The sequence below is a fragment of the Citrus sinensis genome, chromosome 4, assembly GCF_022201045.2.
Source record: "Citrus sinensis cultivar Valencia sweet orange chromosome 4, DVS_A1.0, whole genome shotgun sequence".
Classification (NCBI taxonomy): domain Eukaryota; kingdom Viridiplantae; phylum Streptophyta; class Magnoliopsida; order Sapindales; family Rutaceae; genus Citrus; species Citrus sinensis.
The window spans coordinates 26,841,049-26,865,293 of record NC_068559.1 but is presented as its reverse complement, the minus strand read 5'-3'; the positions used below and the strand labels follow the sequence as shown (position 1 = coordinate 26,865,293).

The 24,245-nt window shown below is 35.2% G+C and overlaps 4 protein-coding genes across 10 annotated transcripts; 2 read left to right on the top strand and 2 right to left on the bottom strand.

Moving 5' to 3' along the window:
- Positions 1-331: 331 nt before the first annotated feature.
- Positions 332-6,680, bottom strand: LOC102631266 (putative potassium transporter 12). 2 transcript variants are annotated; one of them, XM_006483759.4, is made up of 9 exons: positions 6,030-6,680; positions 4,917-5,145; positions 4,571-4,819; positions 3,729-3,779; positions 2,973-3,233; positions 2,425-2,477; positions 2,241-2,355; positions 1,861-2,115; positions 332-1,690 (listed from the first exon to the last, which is right to left on the bottom strand). In XM_006483759.4, the coding sequence occupies exons 1-9, from the start codon at positions 6,282-6,284 to the stop codon at positions 639-641; spliced, it is 2,520 nt and encodes an 839-aa protein (XP_006483822.1). In that variant the 5' UTR covers positions 6,285-6,680; the 3' UTR covers positions 332-638. The 2 variants fall into 2 exon arrangements, with proteins under 2 accessions (XP_006483822.1, XP_024956662.1); XM_025100894.2 differs by lacking the exon at positions 2,973-3,233.
- A 1,088-nt stretch (positions 6,681-7,768) lies between these two features.
- LOC102606665 (serine/arginine-rich splicing factor RSZ21) lies at positions 7,769-11,062 on the top strand. 5 transcript variants are annotated; one of them, XR_003066285.2, is made up of 7 exons: positions 7,769-7,922; positions 8,076-8,184; positions 8,332-8,420; positions 8,695-8,965; positions 9,368-9,496; positions 9,878-10,107; positions 10,231-11,062. XR_003066285.2 is itself a non-coding variant. In XM_015531952.3 (6 exons), exons 2-6 carry the CDS (start codon positions 8,096-8,098, stop codon positions 9,882-9,884), a joined length of 585 nt encoding a protein of 194 aa, XP_015387438.1. In that variant the 5' UTR covers positions 7,769-7,922; positions 8,076-8,095; the 3' UTR covers positions 9,885-11,062. The 5 variants fall into 5 exon arrangements, 4 of the variants coding, with proteins under 4 accessions (XP_015387438.1, XP_006483824.1, XP_006483823.1 ...); XM_015531952.3 differs by having other exon boundaries at positions 9,878-11,062; XM_006483761.4 differs by having other exon boundaries at positions 7,770-7,922; positions 8,695-8,911; positions 9,878-11,062.
- Positions 11,063-12,094: 1,032 nt separating this feature from the next.
- On the bottom strand, positions 12,095-15,527 carry LOC102607262 (spermidine synthase 1). The gene is made up of 9 exons (XM_006483762.4): positions 14,989-15,527; positions 14,299-14,375; positions 14,067-14,189; positions 13,691-13,795; positions 13,426-13,498; positions 13,268-13,339; positions 12,943-13,138; positions 12,498-12,630; positions 12,095-12,344 (listed from the first exon to the last, which is right to left on the bottom strand). Exons 1-9 carry the CDS (start codon positions 15,173-15,175, stop codon positions 12,273-12,275), a joined length of 1,038 nt encoding a protein of 345 aa, XP_006483825.1. The 5' UTR covers positions 15,176-15,527; the 3' UTR covers positions 12,095-12,272.
- Positions 15,528-18,730: 3,203 nt separating this feature from the next.
- Positions 18,731-22,265, top strand: LOC102607561 (U4/U6 small nuclear ribonucleoprotein Prp31 homolog). Of its 2 annotated transcripts, XM_006483763.4 has the most exons (9): positions 18,731-18,873; positions 18,969-19,024; positions 19,247-19,312; positions 19,440-19,580; positions 19,797-20,689; positions 20,782-20,852; positions 21,020-21,122; positions 21,307-21,382; positions 21,889-22,265. In XM_006483763.4, exons 2-9 carry the CDS (start codon positions 19,022-19,024, stop codon positions 21,994-21,996), a joined length of 1,461 nt encoding a protein of 486 aa, XP_006483826.1. In that variant the 5' UTR covers positions 18,731-18,873; positions 18,969-19,021; the 3' UTR covers positions 21,997-22,265. The 2 variants fall into 2 exon arrangements, with proteins under 2 accessions (XP_006483826.1, XP_006483827.1); XM_006483764.4 differs by lacking the exon at positions 18,731-18,873 and having other exon boundaries at positions 18,880-19,024.
- Positions 22,266-24,245: the final 1,980 nt, after the last annotated feature.

Sequence of the window (24,245 nt, the reverse complement as noted above, 5' to 3'; positions counted from 1 at the left end):
CAGATGTACGCACTACCTTTTATAGAACTATCAAGTATCTTAATACTGGGGCGTTGAATGTCCATCTCTTTTTAGTTTTCGTGATGTTGATGTACGAAAGAATAGAGTCCTTGCGGGACAAGGAAGCCCAGGAATGCTGCTTGCTCCAGCTTTTGGGACTTGCCTTCTGTTAACGGAATTGAAATTGATTGCAATCATAAAGTTACTACGATAAGACATAAAAGAGGCAGAGAGAAGCAAAAGCATTTTGTTTATGCCTGCTTTTCAGATTTGCTTTCCAACTCCAGACAAGAGCAAAAAAAAAAGAGTGCATTTCAGAGTCGTTGAGAAATGTAGTCCTCCTAAGATATGCTAATGCCATTTCAACATTCTACTCATGTCATACATGACACTTGATACATACAATATAATGCTCTAGGCTGACTTTAGCATAGACGTTCTTAACTTGATTGGAAAACCATTTATGAAAATAGAACTGTATGCATGCATTCAATCAAACTGCTGATAAGAGGTGCAAAATGTTTATTTTTGCAGTCCTTAACCCTATTTTCCCATAAATATTCATCAAGGGGTAATATAGAGATCCAATACATAAAAAAAAAAAAAAATGGGAAGAATCGTACAGGTGACAAACCAAATCAGACCATGTATGTCATCCCAACTTGCAGGATGTTCATGTGAGGTACACTCATATTCGCAGTACCTGCTCTGCAGTTCCTCCTTAAGAAGGCATAGAAGTAGTTTATAACCAGTTTCTTAAGGAAAAATGATTTCTTTTTTGCTCTCACATCCCCATGTGCAAGCAAATATGTAAATCCTGAATCAATTGCTTCTCTAAGAGCTGAAAGCTCATATTCTAGACTAGGGTCTTCGTCCAATGCCATGACACTAGACGGCAATGCTGATGTAGTTTCTTCCGAGGCAGAAGTTCCTGATTCATCAAATCTCCTACCATGCATCAGTGGAATCTTAAGCTCCTCAGTACCGTAAGTACCTGAAGCTTCAGGATCCCTTGAGGCCACAGAAACACTATCTAAACCTGACTCGAGTAAGTTTCTCTCCAGGGCAAGATCTTGAGCCTCCTTTCTCAGAAATTTCTCAAGACTCGCAACTAAGAGTTGCTCAAATACATGGTGATCTTCCTTGCGGACATCTTTGTAACCATACCTAGTGACACACCGGAACATATGGTAGTCTTTCGGGCCCACTCTTCGAAACAGAAACCTTTCCTCAAGAGGGACCATTGGAACAGGGACATATTTGATACAAACAAACACTATCGTGGAGTGGATAGCTGGAAGGCTAAGCAGGAACTGCCCGAAAATTGACGGAATACCTTGGACAAGCTCATTATATAACAATCCAATTCCTGGGACTCTTACAGTCCCTAGGGTGGAGCCAAGATCAAGCAAGAAGTCCATGGATATCTTCTCCCTGACCTCACTCCGATATTTCAACACACTGCCATAGTTCCAAATGTACATCACACAGAGAAAGACAGAAGCAAAAGCAAGTGGAAGCCAACCGCCCTCTGCGATTTTCGATAGAACTGCAGACATGTAGAGGAGCTCCACTGATCCAAAAACAAGTGGGAAACATAGCACCAGCAATAAGTTGGTCTGCCAGATTAGAAGCATCACAATTGTAACCAAGGTGCTGCTCACTAACATCACACCTACTTCAGCTATGCCTGCAAGAACAATTTAAATTGCATCACCAAAAAGTTACCACTGTAGTGTTAGTACTCGCTTCAAAAATTAGGGTATGCCAAATTCATGATTGCTATGTACATCTATTAAAAACCTTAAATATTCTGAAAGTGAAAAAAAAAATGACATTATTGTAAGAGGGATACTTAACCATATGCATTGGCAATATCTGTAGTGCTCTGAAAAATGGAAACTACAACAACGCACATGATCATCAAAAACCAATTGATTACAGGGATGTATATTTGGCCCATTCGCTTTCTTGATGTATGAATTATCTTCAGCCTTGGGAAGCATCCAAGGGCCATGGCCTGTTTGATGCATGAAAATGTAGCGGATATCATAGCTTGGCTGGCAATCATGGCAGCAAGGGCGGCTAATACAAAGACCGGCCAAAAAAGACTATCTGTTTGTTCAAAATTTAGAAATTCAAAAGAGTCAAAATATTAGAGCTTAGTTATATACATCTTTCACTAAGTTACAACTTGAAATGACGGGAATTTAAGCAGTCATAAGGTTGGCTAACGTCACCTGGCACAGAATCGTAGAATATTCTGTTTGCAGAATCAGGGTATTTCATCAAATATGCAGCTTGGCCCATATAAGCCAAGAGAAGACAGGGAAACACAACAAGAGTGAAAGCAATCTGCATAACATTTTAGTTTTAGTAAAGAAATCCTTGAAAAATTAGAGTTGAGATAAAGTAGAAGCAAACCTGTATGGCTTTTACTGAGAAATGGCCTAGGTCAGCAAACATTGCTTCAGCCCCTGCAATGACATAAAAGACATGTTACATGATAAAATTGGAGCCTTTTTCTACAATTATGCGGGAAATTAAAATATTATTGTTATTTTTTTTAATTTCTACACTTCCTTGTCAAGCTTTCACAAGAAAAACCTCAAGCTAATAAACTAATAAACTTGGGCTCAGTCAAAAAACATAGATTTAAAATAAACTTCCGTATATTTTATGCAACAGCAGAATTGCTTCGCCCCCATATTACATTTGCAGCCTTAGTGTTTCAGTAACACCCAAGTTAAGTCACAGGTGGTCTAGCCTACTCAAAATGGTAACCAAAAGGTAATGTTCTTGACAAGATCAGCCAAAAAGATTGGCAAATTTTAACACTATCAAGTTCTACTGCTTTACTTCTTAATCTAAGAAATGTGAGGATCCACATCAGGCTGGTAAGCTAATTCAAGAAATATCATGAAGATATGGTGATTCACCAGCATTATACATGCTTTAAAGGTGAAGCATACCCGTAATGCACAGAACACAGCCACCGAGAGCTGACCATGCATCTTTGCCGTTCTTCTTGAAGAAAAGATAAATGTAAATTGGATTGAACGCCCTTACAACAGAAATGTCGTACTTAACTAGGTTGTAAAGTCCAATTGATCCCAATGAGAAGAACCACAAAGCAAGTACTGGAGCAAACATGAAACCCACTTTACCAGTCCCAAACCGCTGTATGCTGAACAATGCCACAAGGATTATAATTGAAACAATAACAAGAGCACCTGCAAATAAATCCATCTGACTAAACATCACCTTGTTTAGAGTTTGAAATATTAGAAGTTTATAGCCAAAAGATTCATCAAATGGATACTTGTCATAAAATTATTCTATCAGAGTACAAGCTGAGATTAGAAAGCAAGACTACCTAGATTATTCAGCAATTCAACTTAAGGAACTGAACCACAAACACATGGATGGGCAACATGCATACAATGCAGTAGATTTGAGGAGAATTCTTGCCAAAAGTTGTTATTTGGCTGAATGAAGCTAAGCAGCGGGCCTATATGCAACCACAAAGACATCCTACACCGAAATCTTACAATAATTGCCCCATCCAAATTCTTGTACACCAGCTTTCAGTTTATTTATTTCTATCATTTATTTATTTGGGTAGTTGGGCTGGTTAAGTGCTTTTTGGTTCTCTTTCCTACATAATCTAGGAAATCAAAGAAAGAAAAGTGTCCCTAGATGAACACAAAAGAAAGAAAGATACCCACTTTCACCAAATCCACGTATTTCACCCTGCAGACCACTCACAGCAGACATCACTGCAAGGAGAAAAATAATTTCATGTTAGCAAAATCTGAGGCAATTTATGTGAAATCAGTGTATATCCCATATCTCAATTCCAGTACATAAGGAATTCCAGGAAGCCGTTATTACTAATCCGACTTCTAAAGAGAAACAACAGTGGACACAACTTTCCATTGATCAACATAGTTTTTTTTGTTGAAACTAGGGAGTAATTGAATAGTAACAGCCTCCATCAACAAGAAAAAGAAAGATAAAATGAAAAAAAAAAACATTATTGTGACAAAGAAGATGGTTCTTCCATGGGTATGTTCCACACTATTTCAGGTGACTTCTTCTTGTATGCAGTTCGCTGAGTTTTGTGATTTCATCTTCCTTATATATCAGCTAAGATACTTGGAATTATGCTGGTTAATTATAGCTAGATGTAACTTAAAATTTTGAAGGTCTTCTGTGATGCTAATTACAAAAAAACTTGGTTCAAACCATCTCCTTTAATACTGAGTTGCAGAGCAGCTTCGCAGCTACATTGGTTATAGCCTGAAACCCTGAGTGATCTTATGCTTCAAATGGAGAATCATTATATAAGTTTATCCAGTAAAGAATGCTAACTATTATAACAATTAAACCAAATTTAAAAATGATTGCATCAAGTAAAATTTAGATATTCCTGAAAATTACAATTCCAGTATTTTAGAAATATTTGCAGCATGTAAGCCACAAGATATGGAAACCAGAACCTGACATTGCTGAAAATTACAATTCCAGTATATTAGAAATATTTGCATCATGTAATGAAAACCAGAACCTGATATTGCTGGAGTAAGAATCCCGTCTCCTATGATCAGGGAAGTTCCCATCAGAACCAACAGCAGTAGAAGGGTTTTCAATGATGATGTTCTTTCCAAAATGTCTTTTAATTGTAAAGCCCTTTCCAACTCTGGGGTGGGCAGCTTAAGCCTAAAACTTGAGATCTGTTCATCAGCTGGCTGACGATTTGGCAGCATGTTAACCTTTGCATACCTAGAAATCAGTGAGTACAATGCAAATGTTCCTCCTGAAATTAGAATTACTGACTAGTTAACAAAATTATCAAATAGACTAATTGCATATTAAGGCATAGAAGAAAAATGACTATGGTAGGAAACTCTAACCTTCTCCATTATCATTGGCTTTGAGCACTACGAAAACATATTTGGCTAATGGAATAAGAGTAATTGTGTACATCACCAGCGATAAAGCCCCCAAGACATCAATTTCTGTCTCAATTTGCACTTTGCTGAACACATCGCTGTAGACATATAAAGGGCTTGTTCCCATATCACCATACACCACACCAAGAGTTTGAAATGCTAAAGCAAGAGTGTGCCAAACAGAAACATCCTGACTCATTAAAGTAAAGTAGTTTAGTAAGAGCTGAGATTGTACATTTATCTGACATGTAAATTCTTTCATTATTGGGCTTAGCAAAACAACAGATGCACGCGCATAGGAGCATTGAATACACGAGAAGCTTTCCATCTTTTTAACAGCCTGTATGTTGTGTATTCTTGACAGAGATTGTCAATTATGGCATGGGTGGAAATTAAGTGAAGATGTCATAAACTACTTCATCCATGCATCAATCCACACAACTCTAAAATTCTAATTTTTGTGATTGGAACGCAGTGTTTGCTCTCTACACAGTGTTTGCTCTCTACATCCGGATTGCTAATGGTGCTTCATAACAAAGCCACTGCTGCTGTTTTAGTTATAAAACAATCAAGCATTTACTAAAATTTGATGCCCTTTACACAAAGTTGAGAACTCAAGAAGTTCTGCCATACCAAGCTGGATTGAGCACTCTTATTCGCACTACCAAGTACCAACCACTCTCACATGTTTTGGGAACTCTCAAACCTCAAATATGCACAAATATAAACATCTTAAGGAAAATAGTCAACTTCCAAAAAAACAGAAAGCAGGGTGATGCTGGTCAAATCGGTGCACTTTCTGTCCAGTATTGTTGGAGTCCAATTCAACCTTACATTCTAATAACTCGTGTTCTTCTTTAAAGAACTAAAAGTTCGGTTCCAAAATCCCAGATGAAAATTGGCTCCGGTTTCAGAAAATCCATCAGAATTAAATAACAACACTTATAAGACACAAAATCAAGAATAATGAAAAATAATTTTTTTTTGGCAGAAAATGTCAACTCTAACAAACAAGAAGCCTTCAGTGAAATTAAATCATTAAACAAAGAACTGATAATTGAAAAAGTGAATGACCTTAGAGTGGTCACCAAATGCACCAGCTATCTCCATTGCTTCAACATCCAAAGAATCATATTTAGGCTTCTTCACTAGCCTCCTTCTCATAGACCCATACCCTTCTCTCGCTCCGTTTTCTTCAGACAAAGACCACGGAGGCGACTCTGAGTCAACCTCGCTTCCATCCACCCATCTTGACTCACCGCCACCGCCACTACCAACACTTGTCAGCAACCTCACGCTACTCTCTTCAATCTTATCTTCTTCCTCCATTTCTCCCCCGACCCTTCAATACCTTTTGTTTGTTTCAAGCACTTGTTTTTCAGCTTCAATCCTCAAAAATTCTCAAACATCAATCCTGGACCTTCGCGTTAAAAGAATGACAAAAAAAAAAAAAAAAAAAATCTCTCTTGATTGTTTAACTGAGCTTCGTTGCAGAACTGTGACTTGGCAAGAAACAAGGACAACATCAAATCACCAATCAAACCGGCAGGACGGGGGTTACAGTTATAGGATGAGAATGAGACAGACAACCTTTTTTTTTTTTTTTATCTAATTCTCATTATTTTCTTTTAATCATGTAATTAGTAGAAAGTTAGAAACCATAACTCCCGAGCTCACTGCCCAACTTATTTTAATTTTTATATAAATAAATAAATAAAAATATCAACTATTTTCCTGCAGATGAGATATTATTGATTATATGCGAATCATTTCCCCGCTTCAAGTACTCTGAGACGGTGACGTAAAGGACAAAGTCAATAAGATTTTGGATGACGAGAGATTCAATCATGCAATGGGCGAATGGGTGCACGAGAAATTCTGTGCTACCCCATATCTTTTTCTGGCCCGTTTCAGACATCATTGCATTGGTAATAAGTGTCCATAATTTCACGCCCACCTTGCAAATTCTTATTATACTTGAATATCATTTTAAATAATGATATTATAATTAAAAATCTAAAAACATTTATAATACTTAAAAGACTAATTCAGATTATTAATTTTTTTATATGACTTCATTATTAGCTGACAAATAATTAAAAGGCCATAGAACAATATTTTTAGGTCCAATTTTTATTCTAATATGACAAAACTTGTACTTTCATTCCTATACTAAAATATATCTAACCTACTAACAATCAAGAAATATATCTATTCAACACATATTTGTTAAAACTACTTTCAAGCGAATCTGATAAAATTATTTCAATACTCGCGGGCGACTCCTTTTTAAACTGCAGAAGGGAAAAAGAAATTAAAAAAAGTTCTGAATTTCAATATATTAATCTCGTGCCCACGTCAATTGTTTGCATGATGAAAATTGCTAGCTTTCGTAGTAGAATGTGGGGGTTTCGGCACTTAAATAGGATCGGAATCACTTTGATCATTGGCCGTGTGCTAAAACACTACTACCACAGCACGAGTTAGATTCAAAGTCATTTCCCTTTTATAAATATTTATGGGTGTAAGGTAGATTTTGCCTTTATTTCTTATAAATTTTTGAGTTGGTACTTAATAAATCCCATGCTATGTTATATAATTGTATACATATAAACTGCCATAAACATCACTACTGCGTAATGTTAACGCATATTGTAATTTGACTTTTTTAAAAGGAAAAAAAAAAAAAAAAGAAGAATAAGAGACGTGTTTATACAAATGGACACACCATGTATGTACGTATTTGAAAACATCACAAAAATAATGGGTCCAAATGTCATAATTCCTTAAAATATTGTGTCATTTCTTTTGAATAGAAAATAACTTAAACTCGCATTATTAAAGAAGGCCCAGCTCCTTAATTGAAGCCCGATCTCGGCATTGCCCCTCTCTTAAATATTTTTACGCTCACGCTCTCAAATCTCCCAAAAAAATCGTACAGAAAAAGTCATACACAGGTCACTCAAGGCGAGTACTTAGAAAATCTTCGCTTTTTCTTAGGGTTTTCGAGGCTCTGCGATTGGTTCTCGTTCTCGTCTAATTCAATTAACCTTTTCTGTTTCCACGATCTGCTTGTAATTATTAATTATTTTTTCTTTTACTCTTTCTTGTTTCATTTAGGTTGAAGGTCGCTTGCAAGAATGTCTAGGGTTTATGTTGGGAATTTGGATCCTCGGGTATCTGAAAGGGATCTTGAAGATGAATTTCGCATGTTTGGCGTGCTTCGCAGGTATTTGTCGTTTTATTTCCCTTCTTAGAAATAGATTATCGGGTCAATTTTGTAATAAAAATTTCGAGCTTTTATCAAGCATTCTTGTCTCTTGGAATTTTGTTTCTGTGTTTGGTCAATTCTTCATGTTGATGTCACATGATGCAGTGTTTGGGTTGCTCGAAGGCCCCCGGGGTATGCCTTTGTTGAGTTTGACGATCGCAGGGATGCTGTAGATGCTATTCGTGCACTAGATGGTTAGTATCGAGTTTTCTTTTTACCCCTCCTATGTCGGATCCCCTTACTACTGCTTCAACATTAGGTTGTTTTAATTTAACCTCATTTAGGCTATCTCTCTAATGTAAAAATCATGGTTTTTTAGGCTTTGCTCTTTGCCCTGTTCTGATAGTCCATACCTGTTTACTGCTGTTATCTCTCAATCAGCAGTTTGTTAATTCAATTTATTTGCATGGCGAGGCTTTTCTCTTGTCACGTTCTACGAGTATGGAGTTAAGCGAGTTCATTTTACAGGGAAAAATGGCTGGCGTGTGGAGCTTTCTCATAACTCTAAGGGTGGTGGAGGCCGTGGTGGGCGTGGGCGTGGTGGAGGTGAGGACTTGAAGTGTTATGAGTGTGGTGAGCCTGGTCACTTTGCTCGTGAATGTCGCTTGCGCATTGGTTCACGTGGCTTGGGGAGTGGACGACGTCGTAGCCCTAGCCCACGTCGACGTAGAAGTCCAAGTTATGGGTATGGACGCAGGTGCGGTTCAAGGGCTATGTCTTCTTCTGCTATGGCACAAGGGTCATATACTTATGAATCATGCAATTCTATTAACGTAGAATCAGTCTCTTCTCCTTTGCAATTGCAAAGATATGGGTATCAATTTAGGGAAATCTGTGTGATGTCACTTATTTTCTACCCGAGTAATTTATTTTCTATCTTCTTAGTTTTGTACTGTATCCAATTATATCTATCATCAATATTGCTTGGAGGTGAGTTTAATACACCCTTATCAACATTTTGATTTCTTAGATATCATATTAACATGTTGATTTCTTAGATATCATATTTTCTTAGATATCATGAAATCAGTTAATTTAAATCAAGTTGTCTGGCTTTTTCTTTTCTTTAGAATTTTTTTTTTCTTTTCTTATCTGAGATTGAATATGTAAGTTGCTTAGTTACAGTTTTGTCTTTCGATAGGAGCTATAGCCCCCGTGGAAGACGATCTCCTCCTCCACGTCGCCGCAGCATATCACCTCGACGTGGTCGCAGTTACAGCAGGTCGCCCCCACATCGCCATTCTCGTCGTGGTTCACCTTATGCTAATGGGTATGTTGATGTTCCTAGCATTGATGTTAGGATAGATTCATGAGATAGTTATATGCTTTGAGTTTTTGAGACACTAGCCAAGGCCCTGGGTATCATGTGGTTTCTAGATAACATTTACCTACTTCAGTTATACCTTCTATGAAACAGAAGTAGGAGTAACTCCAGTTACAAAACTCTTATGGTTGGTAGATTTTTTGTTTCTCTGTCCCTCCCTCGAGCCTTACCCACCCATCTCCCTTTTACTATCCCCTGATCATTCCTGCCAAATAAGTATATCTAACACTTTGTGCAAGTTGAGGGCAAAATGAGCATTATTGTTGACATTCTTTCCTCTGTACATGTATGTGCAATCTTGTTTTGAGTTCCTGCTTGTCTTTGCAGGGACTAAGGCTGTAACCTCAACTGAAGCAAATGCGTAATGGATTGGAGCACATGTTGGCAGTATTGTAGTCGTTATAGGATCAGTTGACGAAAGAGGATTTATATTAGTTATGTTCATGTCATGACTTTGAGATTTGATAGTACCTTGGTTTTGGATGGCTTCTGCAAAGTGTTTCGGCTGTCAAAAGGGTGCTATGGACACCTTTTTGTGTCTATCTTCATACTTGGAGGTTGTTTTCCTACTTTAAATTTCTTCTTATTGTTGTTTATATGTTCTTAAGTTGCCTTATTAACTGCAGTTGTTGATCACTTTGAATTAGATATTCTAAAAGTTTTACATGTTTTGTTTTGAGGTGTGATTTTCGGCTAAAACGGCATCGTTTCACCACATTTCTGCATCTTTAGTGCAAACGGTTTTTTCTCATCTCTGATCTGCTTCTCTGCACCACATCATCTACTGGTCGTCGCCCCTACATATTCTTCAGATTTGAGTCACATGTTGAAAATGGTTTATCTTCAGAAACTTGTTCTTCTGCAGCCAAGCATCTGAAGCTGTTTATTGCGCACCCTATCCCTGCATTTCTGTATTACATCATCTACTATTGTTGCTTTATGTGCTTGTTCGGCTTCAAATAGTTGTTGAGCTTCCCACTTTCCCAGAAACATGTTTGCTCACCACTCCTCTTTTGTGCTTTGGCGGCAAGTCTTCGATCAACTTTAAGACTTTTACTTCTGCTAGCTGGTTAGAAAGGTGCACCTGGTGTTCAGATTTTGGGTAAGGCAAATCATCTGATCTACCACGATGTTATTCTTCTGCTAGTTGGTAAATTTTGGCCATCTGATAAATGACAAGGTAATGAATTGTTCGTGGTAACAGAATAATATTCACGGTTTCTTGAATAGATTAGGCTTTACTCATTCATGGTTTCAAGTGTGTTCATGGGGAATGCTAAATGGAATAAGCAAATGCGGTTGCTTGAAGATAATCGCCGAGCGCATTCCATTCATCATCTATTTGTTTGATTGATTTTTCTGTCGTTAAATTTTATTTTTGATCCGTTATCTGTTTCTTCCACGGATTTTGTAAATGTCCATTCATATCTTTAGAAAGCTCTAGGTCAAGTGTATACCATTCAATGTTCTTACTTTAGTAATGAGGTTCCTACACGAAATCTGTTGTTCTGATTTGTTCTTTGATTCTTTTTTTTAAGCTATTATCTGTTATTGGATCAATCTCATTCCACATTGGTCCAGCCCCTCCGGGGTAGTGGTAAAAGTTCAATCCAGTGGTCTAGAAAGAAAAGGTGCTTTAATTTGCAAATTTGGCTTGTAACCCGGTGGAGGAATGTTCATAATGGGTCAGAAAAAGTGAGAGAGCATATTTGTAGTTTTTAATGTTTTGTTTTGTCATGAAATTTTTATGCGCTTGACCACTCATGTTTTTGTTGTATTTGGAATAACCTATATAAAATTAGTTAAATGGGTAGTGTTTATGTATTCATTTGGAGACTGCTATGAAAAACCCCATCGGCACAAAAGTGTGGAAACTTTGAGAAGGAAAGAGGTATCAGTTGCAAATATGGGTGCGTGCATGGTAGATAATTTGTATGTTTAAACAATGTTATGTGGTATAAACTATAAACCACGGCAGAGTGGGTGAATCTACGTCAAGACGACTCTTAAAGCTCTTAATGATTGCCTCCATGTTGCACACGATTTTCATAAGTCTTATTTGTTAATCAGTTTGATCAAAATTATTAAAAAAAAAAAACAGGTCTTCATGTCAAGCACACGCCAGACATTTCATGCGTTTGATGGGGGGTATTTGAGCTTTCCATCTTCGAAATGAAAAGTTACCGATAAAGAAAGCACGGACACAATGAAGAAGCCAAAGCTGGAGGCCTTTGGTATGATTAAAGAAGCCGCTACGCATCCCTTGCAAGAATACCAACTCCCATCTTCTTCATCATTATGATCCCACTCCCTCCGCTGTCCTTGATTTACCATGAAAGTTTGCTTCTAGCAAAGCTTAGCTTACTCACTACTTCAACTGCTATAATTTGGTAGCCAATGCCAAAATGTCTTTATACCAGGATTTTGTTAATAAATTGATTCAACTTTGTCTCCTTTTTCTAATACCTCTTCATCTCTTAAGAGTTCTTCTCCATTGAAAGAAACACTTTAATAAATGCATAAAAGAAACAATTTCAGCATATATGAATTGAAAGGTCACTACTCGCTAACATTAATCATATAATCCATCAACAAGACAAACTCTGCTGACAAGATGTACTCAGAACAGGAACTAAAAATAATTTATTCAATTTTTAATGGCTAAATGGACCATTTGTAAGAGGACAGAAGCTGCTGGATGGTCTACAACATCGTGACTCTTTCAAATCTTCTCATTTTTTGATTCAATGACCTTCTTTGCAAACGTTGGCAAACAGAATGCTGCTGTGTGGATCTAGAATTTATATATAGACAGGAAAAAGAAAAAAAAGTGCATCAGAAACGTGAACTAGAAAAATCAAATGCATTGCCCTGTGCAAAAGGGAGGGGAAAAACCAAAAAAAGAAAAGAAAAGAACGGGGAAGAGGAAGGTGGAGTAGAATCATACCTCTGAGTTGTAAAATTTCAGGGGTCCTTTTGATGAATTACAGTGACTATCATCAGCATCTATAGGATTCACTGGATGCTTGAAATCAACAGGAGGCCCCTCAGTTGAGCAAAGCATGAAACCAATCACCCCGCTGGGGAAAAATAAAATAAGATCAAATAACCACCATCAGCAACCTGGCATAGAATGGAGAAACATACACCACTTGATTCTTATCGGAAAGGGGTGCCCATGAAGTGAGGGCATTGAAGGGCTTAAATCACTGTTAACAGCCGAACAAGAGGCGAGGAAAGTTCTGGTTTGTAAAAAGGGGTCTTTGATGAGTATGCCAGTCACAGTAAATGCTCGTACAGAGCCTTGTTATGCTTTCATACTAACATACATAATCGAAGGAAGAAGAGAAGAATTGTCAGATCAGGAAAGATAAGAATTAAATAGTATATACCTTGGATATGTAGGGACTGTAGTCCATGCATAATTGACAGAGCCTTTGAAGATCTGGCGGCAGTTTGCAACAATGTCCTCTATAATGTGCATGTGAAGCCAGATGCTTTCTGCCTGAGTACTCACTACACCCCCTGGACGAAGAGCTTTAGCAACCGACTCAAAAAAGGGCTTCTCAAAGAGCTCTTGTGCAGGACCTGTTTGAACAAACACAATACTCCTAATTAGTTCAAAACAAACTAGTCTCTTTCCATTTTTCAGTCAATGTATTTTAGATATGTTTCTGTTAAAAACTACAAGGATATTATCAGTTGCAGAGTGATTACCAATTGGATCAGAAGAGTCCACTATAACTGCATCATATGTTCCTTCAGGAACAGCCTTCAAGAACGCAACTCCTGCAATATTAAGATAAGACCCACCTATCAATCGCTTCACAGGAAAAATGAGAAATAAGGAGTATATAAAAAGAAGCTGATCATACCATCACCAATATGAAGTGTCACACGAGGATCCTCAAACCCAACAGCTACATCAGGGAAAAATTGTTTAGAGACCTGGAAAACAAACAGAAGTCATATATTACATAAGGAAGCTGTTTTAATATAAGAAACAGTTAAGCATAATAGACTTGCACAATCTTTAACAAGTGAATGCATTTCATTCCAAAAGGGGAAAAAAAAATCATTCAGTTTTCTAGTCAACAATGCCAAGAAAGAATCAAAAGGTGTAAGTTTATAGCTGCTTACATCAACTACCATTTTATCAATTTCACAGATATCAATCTTCTCAACAGAAGAATGACGAGATACTTCCCGCAAGACCCCACCATCTCCTCCACCAATTACCAGAACCTGAAGAAAATAACAATGTGGTGAAGATTGAAACAAATGCGCATACTTTGGCAGCAAAAACTGAAAAATAAATTACATCACATGCTACGTTGGTTCTACCATAGGGGACTTCAAAATTGAAGAAATTGTATGCCTTGAGAGCAATCACAACATGACTGAGAGAAAATTATGACACTGTAAATGACTCTGATAATTTAGAGAGAAAGTAGTGACTTCCACAATGGTGTCTCATATTTAAATGAATCATTACTAATTAGTAGGACATAAAGACCTTCTTCGGGTTTGGAATTGAACAAAGTGGAAGGTGAGTGATCATTTCTTGATATGCACATTCATCCCTCTCAGTAAGCTGAATCACCCCATCCAAAATAAGAACCTTCCCATATGTTGAAGACTGCAAGATGACAAAGCAGAGAACAATTTAAGTATAAGAGTTTAAAAAAAAAGAAAAAGAAGAAGACAGGATGACGAATGTGAAAGGAACCAAAAGGGCGCATGAATACCTGAAAGACCATGACATTCTGGTAATCAGACTTCCCTTGAAACAAGATTTTCTCAACCTTCAATGAATGTGCCTCACCTGCATAATAAAAAATACCTCGCATATAAGATTTTCTGAGAATTAATATGATAATAAGAATGAAAAAAGAATCTGGCAATGGCAAACCTACACACAAGAATTAAAGAGACAAAAACAATTGCAATACTTCTGTTTTCCTGTAGATATTATAACAAACTAGACTCCAATATTTAAAGCCATGCTGACATAAAAGACTAAAGAGAACACCATACAGATGGATTCGGCACCCTGTTCTCACTAAACATCCAAAGGTTTAGCAAGTTTAACAACAAGTGCATCAAAGGACAACAAAGTCTTCTATATACTTTAAGGTATTCAGCTCTACCAAGCAGCTTAAAATTCTTGTAAGAATCAACAGATAAAATTCCCAAATGAAAAGAAGCAGGCAAAAAAATTTTCAAAATTTTTAAAAATATACATGATATCTCCTAAATTATAATAGAAATTAAAAAAAATATCTCTAAACTATATATACATTATTCACTCCGGCCCTGTAACCAAAATTGTCAGCTTTCGCCCCTGACCGTATGATATTAAACATACCAATGATTTTAATCAGATAAAAAAGCATGAACATACAGCCTATAAAGAGAAAAAGAAAAGAAAAACAAACCGGGCCACATTGGGCTGATTTCAGAGAACCAGCCAGGAATAACAGAGGAGATACAATCAGGCTGTTTGTTAGAGTCCATCTCCATCAACACACTCCCGTTATTGTTGTTATTAGCCTCCTTCTCTCCGTCATCTCTCGGCCTCTTCAACGGCAAATCAGTGGCAGCAGCAGACCCAGTTTCCGCCATAACAGATATTATTATTGATTATTCTTTCTGCTTTCAAACCCCCGAAAACCCAACAATCACTTCACTTCTAATGAAAACTGACTGCCGAGGCAACTCTCGGGAGTCAAGAGGCGCCACACAAACAGAATCTCCGTCCCTCTTTGCCTTTTATATATAAAAAGAAAAATTAAAATAAAAAATTGCAAGCTGCGAGTGGTGGGAGAATATATTATAAAAAGTTACAAATCTGGCTTCGCAAAGATGCGGCTCGTGTTTGTGTTAGCGTTTGCGTTTGCTGCCGCTTGCGCTTGGTTTAAAGTGTGCGAAGGTGGTGGGCAACGCTTTATATATGCCCAGGCCAGCGCAAAGGTAATCTGATTTGATATGATTTGTTTTATAAATATAAACTATTTTGTGATTTCGGTAAATTATCGGATTCCCCTTTACCTTGATTATAATTGCAAATAAAGACGGACTATTTAGTCTTTCGCATGGTCATCCAACTTTACTCCATTAAAATTTTGTTCATAAAATCATAATTTAATTGATTATGTTTGGTGTAGTGCGGATTATATTATATATAAATAATATTATTTTATATCAATATTAAAATTAAATTTATTAATATTTTAGGAGTTTATTATTAATTTTTAAATAAGCATCAAATATTTATTTTTTTACATTAATTTTGATTATATAGAAATTATTTAACGGTATACTACTATTATATTAAAATATTGCAACATCATTTTATATTATTAATAATATTAGATTACAATATAGTTAATTCTACTTATCAGTTATTATATTATAATATAATGTGATCGCATTATAATATTGTATATTTTAATATTACATTGTAAAAATATAATACTATATAATATAAATTATATTATATTATAAAACAATATAATATTAAATATTAAATTTATTCTTCTTTATTAATGATGAATATAATTTTTAATTTAAATTTGTTTAAATTCATTATTTAAATTTGTTTAAATTCATTATTTAAGTAAGTCATAAATTATTAAATAAAATTAAAGTACTTTTTCCATACTTGAAGTAAAATAATTAAAATGATTTTATTTAATGAAAGTAAAATAAGTTATTATCATTTATTTATTTATTAAACATTTAGGTTTTTACTATCTAATATTATCATTTAAATTAATTTTTTATTTAAATATAAATTAATATTTAATAAATTTTAAATTTATTATAATTATTAAATAATAAAAGTTAAATAATTATACTTAAATATAAATAAAGCTTTAATGCAATGTAGTCTAAACCCTACACCTGATAGATTTATTTTATACTCCTTTTATTGAATTAACCAACTTTTTAATGAAGTACAAACATGGCTTAACATATAATTAAAAATAATATTTTAATGTAATGCAACGCGATATAACGTAACCCGCTAAATATACTAAAAAAAGTGTATTATTATTTAAAATTATTTTGAAACAGAAAACTACAATATATAATAAACTGATTTCAAGGGTATAGTAGTTTTTTTTTCTTTTTTTGCATCATATGACTTAAAAATAGATGTTCTTCCTGTCTTGGAATATAACAATTGTATCTTTGAAAACATGACCAAATTTCTTCACTGAACTGGATCCTGAGATTCCAATAGAGGCCTTAATGTAATATAATTAAAACCTGTGCAATTATTAGTGATTTAATAAAATATAGGGACTCGATTTTATTTTTCCATTCTTTTTTTCGGTACAGTGCAAAATGATAGGGTTCTCAATTAGGGTTGGGAACTTGGGATGATAAAAAGAAAACTAATTAATTAAAATTATTATAAAAAAGAAAAAAAAAAGTTTGCGAATATCTATGTTGTTTGGTAGGTTTTTTCAAAACCCCTGACTCGTGTTGTGTTTTACAATTTTGCCTATGGCTCACTGCCCATGCTACGTATTGCCCTTTCCAGTTTGTTTGAATATTGAAAACGAAGTGTACCAATCAAAAAATAACGAACCTCGCTTGTGGAAAATTAAAAAGCATATTCTTTTCACTTTATTATTTTCAGTTATTTATAAGCCTTACTTACGAACATAAACAGATTATTATTTAATAAGTATCCCATAAATTATTTAAAATAAGAGACAACTTAAAAAATAAATAAATATATATTTTGATGCAGTATATTTTATTATTTAATGTATTAGAGTGTGTGTTTTCGTAGTCTTTTATCTTATCTTTTAGTATAATAATTTAAGGAATTCCTCGTCAAAAAATTATTCCTTTACATAAACAATAGATTGTTGTTATAATTTATATAAGGGCATAACTGAAAAACTCATCTAATTTTTACTTAAATACAAAAGTGAATGAGTAAACCTTTTTTTTTTCTTTTTCTAAAAGATCATCAAATAACATAAGTTTAAACTTCTTTTACTGGTGTGACTTTTTAAATAAGAATTAAAATATAGCTTATGGAATTTTATTTTTTAAAATTAATTTATTAATGGTAATAACAATTGGTAATTTGTCACAGTAATATAATCAATAAAATATTACCAATAACAAAGTACATTCCACGTCCAAACATGTCACCAAAAATGACGCAGATTTTAGGAAATAAAACAAATTTTTTTTTTTTGGTAAATCATTTTGGAGGAATGATTGTGCACTCGTGTGAAAGGAACATGTGCATTCACAGTGATTTTGAACCAGACTCAAAAAATAAACACTCAATTCACTGAATGAGAAAAGATAAAAAGAGTCCAGCAAAAAGGGCAAAAAGAAAGTAATTGTTGGGTGATGATGATTGTGGACGGTTTGCTTTTTCATTTCATAAGATAATAGAATAAGCAGACGACAATTATGATGACTTTAAAAAAAAAAAGAAAAAGAAAAAAAAGCAAGTCTCTGTGGCTGGCTGCTGAAAGCAAAAGTGCTTCCGCGCGCCCACTTGTTGTGGTTTAAGAGATTCCCCAACCCCGTGCTGCATGCTTCTGATTCTTGACAAAGTCAAATTGTTATCCATCAGAAAAAACAAATAACGTAGCTTATTAAATTAAAATTTTAAGTAAAAGTCGAAGATGAGAGATTAGAGGAAACTAATTTAAGGTCAAGGCAATACAAACAATATTAATCTCTTTAGTTTCCTCCAATTCTCAGAGCTGAAAAATAAATAAAAATGAAAAGAGATGCAAAGCGTACACAAATTATTAAGTAAGCCCAGATATGAAATATTGGAGAAAATTAAACAAACAAAAAAAAAAGAATTATTTGTTTAATTTCCTCCAATTTTCACGTCTGCATTTGCTTGACCCCATCCCATCTCATCTCATCTCACCCTCAATCTCTCTTGCCGAAGCCACATCTTGTGATTATAGGCACTCTGTAGAGACTAGAGAGCCGGGCAGCATGTCGCAGCAGCCGCTCACAAGTCACAACAAAAACGCATAAAACTTTAAAAAAAAAAAAAACACTACTCGCGTGCTTGACTGCATTTTGCCACTGCCCAAAGCCAGTCAGATCACAAGGACATGAAGGCCCATACAAAGTACTACTGGGCCTTTCTCGTTTTGGGTTTGGTCACTGAGCCCAAATTCAGCCCATATCTTTTTGAATTTGTCTCACATCATCAGAAACGCGAACGAGCTAAAAAAAAAAAAAAAAAACTCCCTTTGCCGCCACGGTGCTGTGCATCAGTCGGTCCCCGTCCGCACGTTAGGCTATTAATCAATCACTCGGTATTTCTTCTTTGATTAAGATTTCCTTTTCGTATATCGATTTCATTACATAAATTTGGGTTCATCGTTTAGTTTGTTGCCTTTTCTGTTGCCAGGAGCAAACCCTAGGACAGGATTTAATCGTTTTCCTTCCCTCAAACTCGAGACCATGGTTAGTTTTGTTAATTCTTATTTATGACTTAACAAATTGTGTTTAATCGCTTTATTTTCAGTGAATTTTTAGTGTTTCATTATTTCTCTGTTGCACTCTTTGCTGCTTTGCCTTCTTCTCTGCGTTGATGTAACCCTAAATCTTTTATTTTCAGTGAATGTTTTTTTTTTGGAATTTATAATCTAGCATTGTTGCTCATTGATTCTTTTGTGGTATCTTCAGGCAACTCTTGCTGATTCCTTCCTCGCTGACCTGGAAGAGTTATCTGACAACGAAGCTGATGTTAATGTCAGTAGATTTTCTTTTTTCGGGTCTTTGTATCTGATCATAATAGTCCTTCCAGTTTCTGTGAAGTGCTTTCAATTAAGAATGTGTTAATTGGTTTTTTATAACCTTTATTTGTTTTTTAATCCAGGAAGAGGAAGGAGGAGTTGATGCCACAAACATGGAAGAAGATATTGACGGTGACATTGAAGATATAGAAGCTCTGAACTATGATGACTTGGACAATGTTTCAAAATTGCAGAAATCTCAGAGATTCACTGATATAATGCAGGTTGATTTATATTATGCTTTATCTCATATTTATTTCTGCTTACTTACATATGTTTGTTTATGGCGGAGTGCTTTGTTGATGTCTCACATTCTCTTTGATTTTATGTTGTTTGACCATGAGATTCCCCCCAACAACTTTTAGTTCTTTTCAAATTTGTATTAACTTTAAAGTGTATTTTGACATTTTCTAATGGTTTTAATTGTGTTTGAATGGCAGAAAGTTGAAGCTGCACTCCAGAACGGTTCTGATATATCTAATCATGGAATGGTATTGGAGGATGATCCAGAGTATCAGCTAATTGTCGATTGTAATGTATTATCAGTTGACATAGAGAATGAGATTGTGATTATTCATAATTTCATTCGCGACAAGTACAGACTGAAATTTCCAGAGCTTGAATCTTTAGTCCATCACCCCATTGATTATGCCCGTGTTGTGAAAAAGATCGGCAACGAAATGGACTTGACGCTTGTGGATCTGGAGGGGCTTTTACCCTCAGCCATTATCATGGTGGTGTCCGTCACAGCATCAACTACAAGTGGCAAACCACTTCCAGAAGATGTCCTTCAAAAGACAATTGATGCATGTGATCGAGCTCTTGCACTTGATGCAGCAAAGAAGAAGGTCCTTGATTTTGTAGAAAGCAGGATGAGCTATATTGCGCCCAATCTATCTGCAATTGTTGGCAGTGCTGTTGCAGCAAAACTCATGGGAACGGCTGGTGGTCTCTCAGCATTAGCTAAGATGCCTGCTTGTAACGTTCAGCTTCTTGGCGCAAAGAAAAAGAATCTTGCTGGTTTTTCTACTGCAACATCTCAATTCCGTGTAGGTTATCTTGAGCAGACAGAGATATTTCAAAGTACACCTCCACCTCTAAGGATGCGTGCCTGCCGACTCTTGGCTGCAAAATCAACACTTGCAGCACGTGTTGATTCTACTAGAGGAGATCCTTCTGGAACTGCTGGGAGGTCTTTCAGAGAAGAGATTCACAAGAAGATTGAAAAGTGGCAAGAGCCTCCTCCTGCAAAGCAACCTAAACCTCTTCCAGTTCCTGATTCTGAGCCTAAAAAGAAGAGGGGTGGTCGACGGTTAAGGAAGATGAAAGAAAGGTAGTACACTTTCACCATTGCTTATGCTGGATGTTTTATTCTGTTTAGAGTTTCTTGTTTTGTTCATTGACATTTTTCCTTTTCCTTTCCAGATATGCTGTAACAGATATGAGAAAACTGGCTAATAGAATGCTATTTGGTGTACCTGAAGAAAGTTCCTTAGGTAAATAGTTCATTATTCAGCCTTTATTGAGCGGCTGTTGTAATTTTAACATCTTTGTTGACAAATTTTAGTATTTACTGAGTTTATTAACCTGTTCTTTATAGGTGGTCGGTGTTGATGAGTTGAGGAATTATTCTTCCTACTAATTTTATGTTTCTTTGAAACAGGTGATGGATTGGGAGAGGGTTATGGAATGCTTGGTCAAGCTGGGAGTGGTAAACTCCGTGTATCGGTTGGTCAGAGCAAACTTGCAGCAAAAGTTGCCAAGAGGTATTTTTTTTTATCAATTTTTTCTCCCTTTTTCATTGGTTTCTTTTGGGTTCCTTTCAGTTCTTGTTCGAGCTACAGTTTGATGGCATAAAGCTTATTTGCTTTATCAGTTCTCTTGTTAACCGTTGGATCAATTTTTGAGCCCAGCTGTCAGTTCTGATCTCATGGGCAATGTTGTTTTCAGGTTCAAGGAAAAGAGTTATGGTAGCAGCGGTGCTACTTCTGGACTTACGTCAAGTCTAGCATTTACACCTGTGCAGGTATATATATCTAAACATGAATTTATCGGTGCTAATCTTATGCTGTAGAGCAACTTCCAGGGATTGGTGCTTGTTAAGTTACCAACTTAAGCTCTTACAAATCATCTACTAGATCCTTGCTGGGGATTTTATCAATGGGCTTTCTATGGCCATCAAAATCAAACTCAAATGAATGTAAATGCAATTGCAAATACAAATGCTAATATAATCATGCAGGGTGATTTAGACATAGGACCTCCTCACCAAACTGTTGTTAGACGAGTGCATACTTTGTGAGATCGATTTTTTTTTTTTTTTTTTCTAATAACTTGTATGGTATGCTGAGAAGTGAAAACTAAAACCTAATCTCATAGTGGACTAACGTCCAGTTTGACATATTTTTAGTTAATGTAAAATGCTTGATGAAGCTATATTTGTACTCGTGCTTTGAACAATTCTCCTACCACTGTTATTTGTTAATATGCATAAACTTGCAAATGATAACAATCGATATTTTCTTTTTCCAGGGAATTGAGCTATCAAATCCTCAGGCTCATGCACACCAGCTCGGGGGTGGAACTCAAAGTACGTACTTCTCTGAGACGGGAACTTTTTCGAAGATCAAGAAGACCTAGCTTGCTTAGACTGCTTGCTTACAACTTGGCAGTTTTAAATTCTTAGAAGCTGAGTGGCATTAGTCTACAGAATCATGTATATAATGAATACACTGAGATTTCTTTCCTATAGCTTTTACTTAATCTAGTGTCATTGCTTCAATGTACTTTCGAATCTTTGCATGTTCAAAATACCTGATTTTAGTATTATTGCACTCGAGGATCTTTATGAATTATTACAGTGAATGAGACTATGAATCTATGATGTCACTGCACTTTCAATTTCTTTAGCACGAGTTTAAGTTGAGATATTATTTATTTACCTAAAAATCTGTGTTGGTGATTATGCTTGGATTATTCGTAATTGTTGGAATAATTGTTTCTCTCACACTTGCAGAAAATAATGGGTGGTGGCTTATCTTATGGTTAATTTTGGTGTTCATTTCACTTGGTTGACCTCGCCTCCAATATTACACAACTTAAGCTAATGGGTTCCCTGGCAGTGAATCATTGATTGTTCTTTTTTTTTTTTCGTTTCTCTGCATAGTTTTTGCTCATTTTGTTTTAGCGTTAATACATTATTTGAGAAGTAAGACTGTAAGACACTAAAACTCGCCATGTTGCCTCCTGCGTCCTAACTTTTGTTTATGAACTTCCTCTAGAGGCTTCTCGTAAAAAATAAAAAATAAATCTAATCATGGATAAATCTAAACCAAACGCTACTTATTTATTTGCGTTTGATTATAAGTGTTTAATTTTTTTTTTAAGAGTAGAAATATGTGTACGCTACCAATAAATTATGAATGGAAGCATGACCAAAAAAATAATTTTGGAGGTTAGGTGGGATTTCAATAAAAAAAAAAACAGAAGAAGAGTTTCTTTAGAGAAGATGCAATTTTTTCACTAGAAGACAATATGTATTATTGTTGTACAGATTTTTCTACGCAGACAAATAGTATAAAGATTTTTTTTTTTTTTTAAATGGGAACGGTGGAGACAATTTCAACCCATTGGGAATTTCAAGTGGATATATTTTAAACTGAGTTGTTATAACACAAAAAAATAAAAAATAAATTTATTTGGAAGTTTATCGAAAATATCTATTTTTATCCACAATATGTCGGGAATAATCTTCAAATCGAGTCTCAAAAGAAAATTCAAACTGATAACATCATTGGCTCCCCGCTCGCGCATAGGTCTGATTGGCTATTTATTTATTCCATCAAATAAAACTCAAAAGGAAATTGAGTGCACTCAAATATCAAAACAAAGACTAAAAAAAGACGCTTGACTTCTCATGCTTTAATTAATTATCAAAATGAAAAGTGGATATAACACAGTAATGTGATAATGCGTGCCGTCGCGCGAACGATGCGTGTGGTGCGCTCTTGTTAAGAGGCGTTGGGGGTTATAGTAGAATTCCTCTATATTGAGAGCTAGTCATCCGTATTGTCGCACGCTAGAATAAATTCTAATGTGTATATAAAATATACGAAGAATAAAATATGACACAAGCAAGGTCAATTGTTTCAGAGTCCCAGCTTTGAAGCTTGAACCGTTATTAATATCTTTGAAAATTCGGTGGTGTAAATTGGATTTTTATTGAATGCTGAATAATGCAGCATAAGTATGATTTTTGTTAAGTCAGCTTTCCAAAACCTTTTTAACGATTTTTTCACTGTATTTATTTTTAAATTAACTTGTTTATAGACTTTTGGGTTTCATTCTTTCAATCCAACGGTTCATATTTCCGGACTATTATTACATGATACTAATACATTCAGATAATATAATGTAATTTAGCCGCGGCGGTGTTGGGGGTAAATGACTAGAACTGAAAGGAGGCGGAGCAGAGGATAAGCTGATTTATTATGTGCGCATTAATAGAGTAAATGGTGTTGTGGGTGTGGACTCTTGAATGCAACGGACCATTGTTTAAAGTACAATTAAAAGTCCATTTAAATAAGATTTTATTTCTCATTTAAAGAACACATGGATAAAAAGGTTTTTAATAGACTTTTTTAGATGAGATTGTTCTTCTCTTTTTTTAATAATGAAGAGTGACTTCTTTCTCTTTAAATAACATAATATTATTTTCTTATCATTATTATTAAAGAGAGAGAAATAGTATAACTATGTTATTTACAAAATAGAAAATTTTAGCTAACTAAAATAATATAAATTTATTTTTATTTTTAAATATTTTGATAGAATGCTTTTTTTTCCTCTTTTGTTTACCATATACATAAATATATAAGCATTTAAAAGAC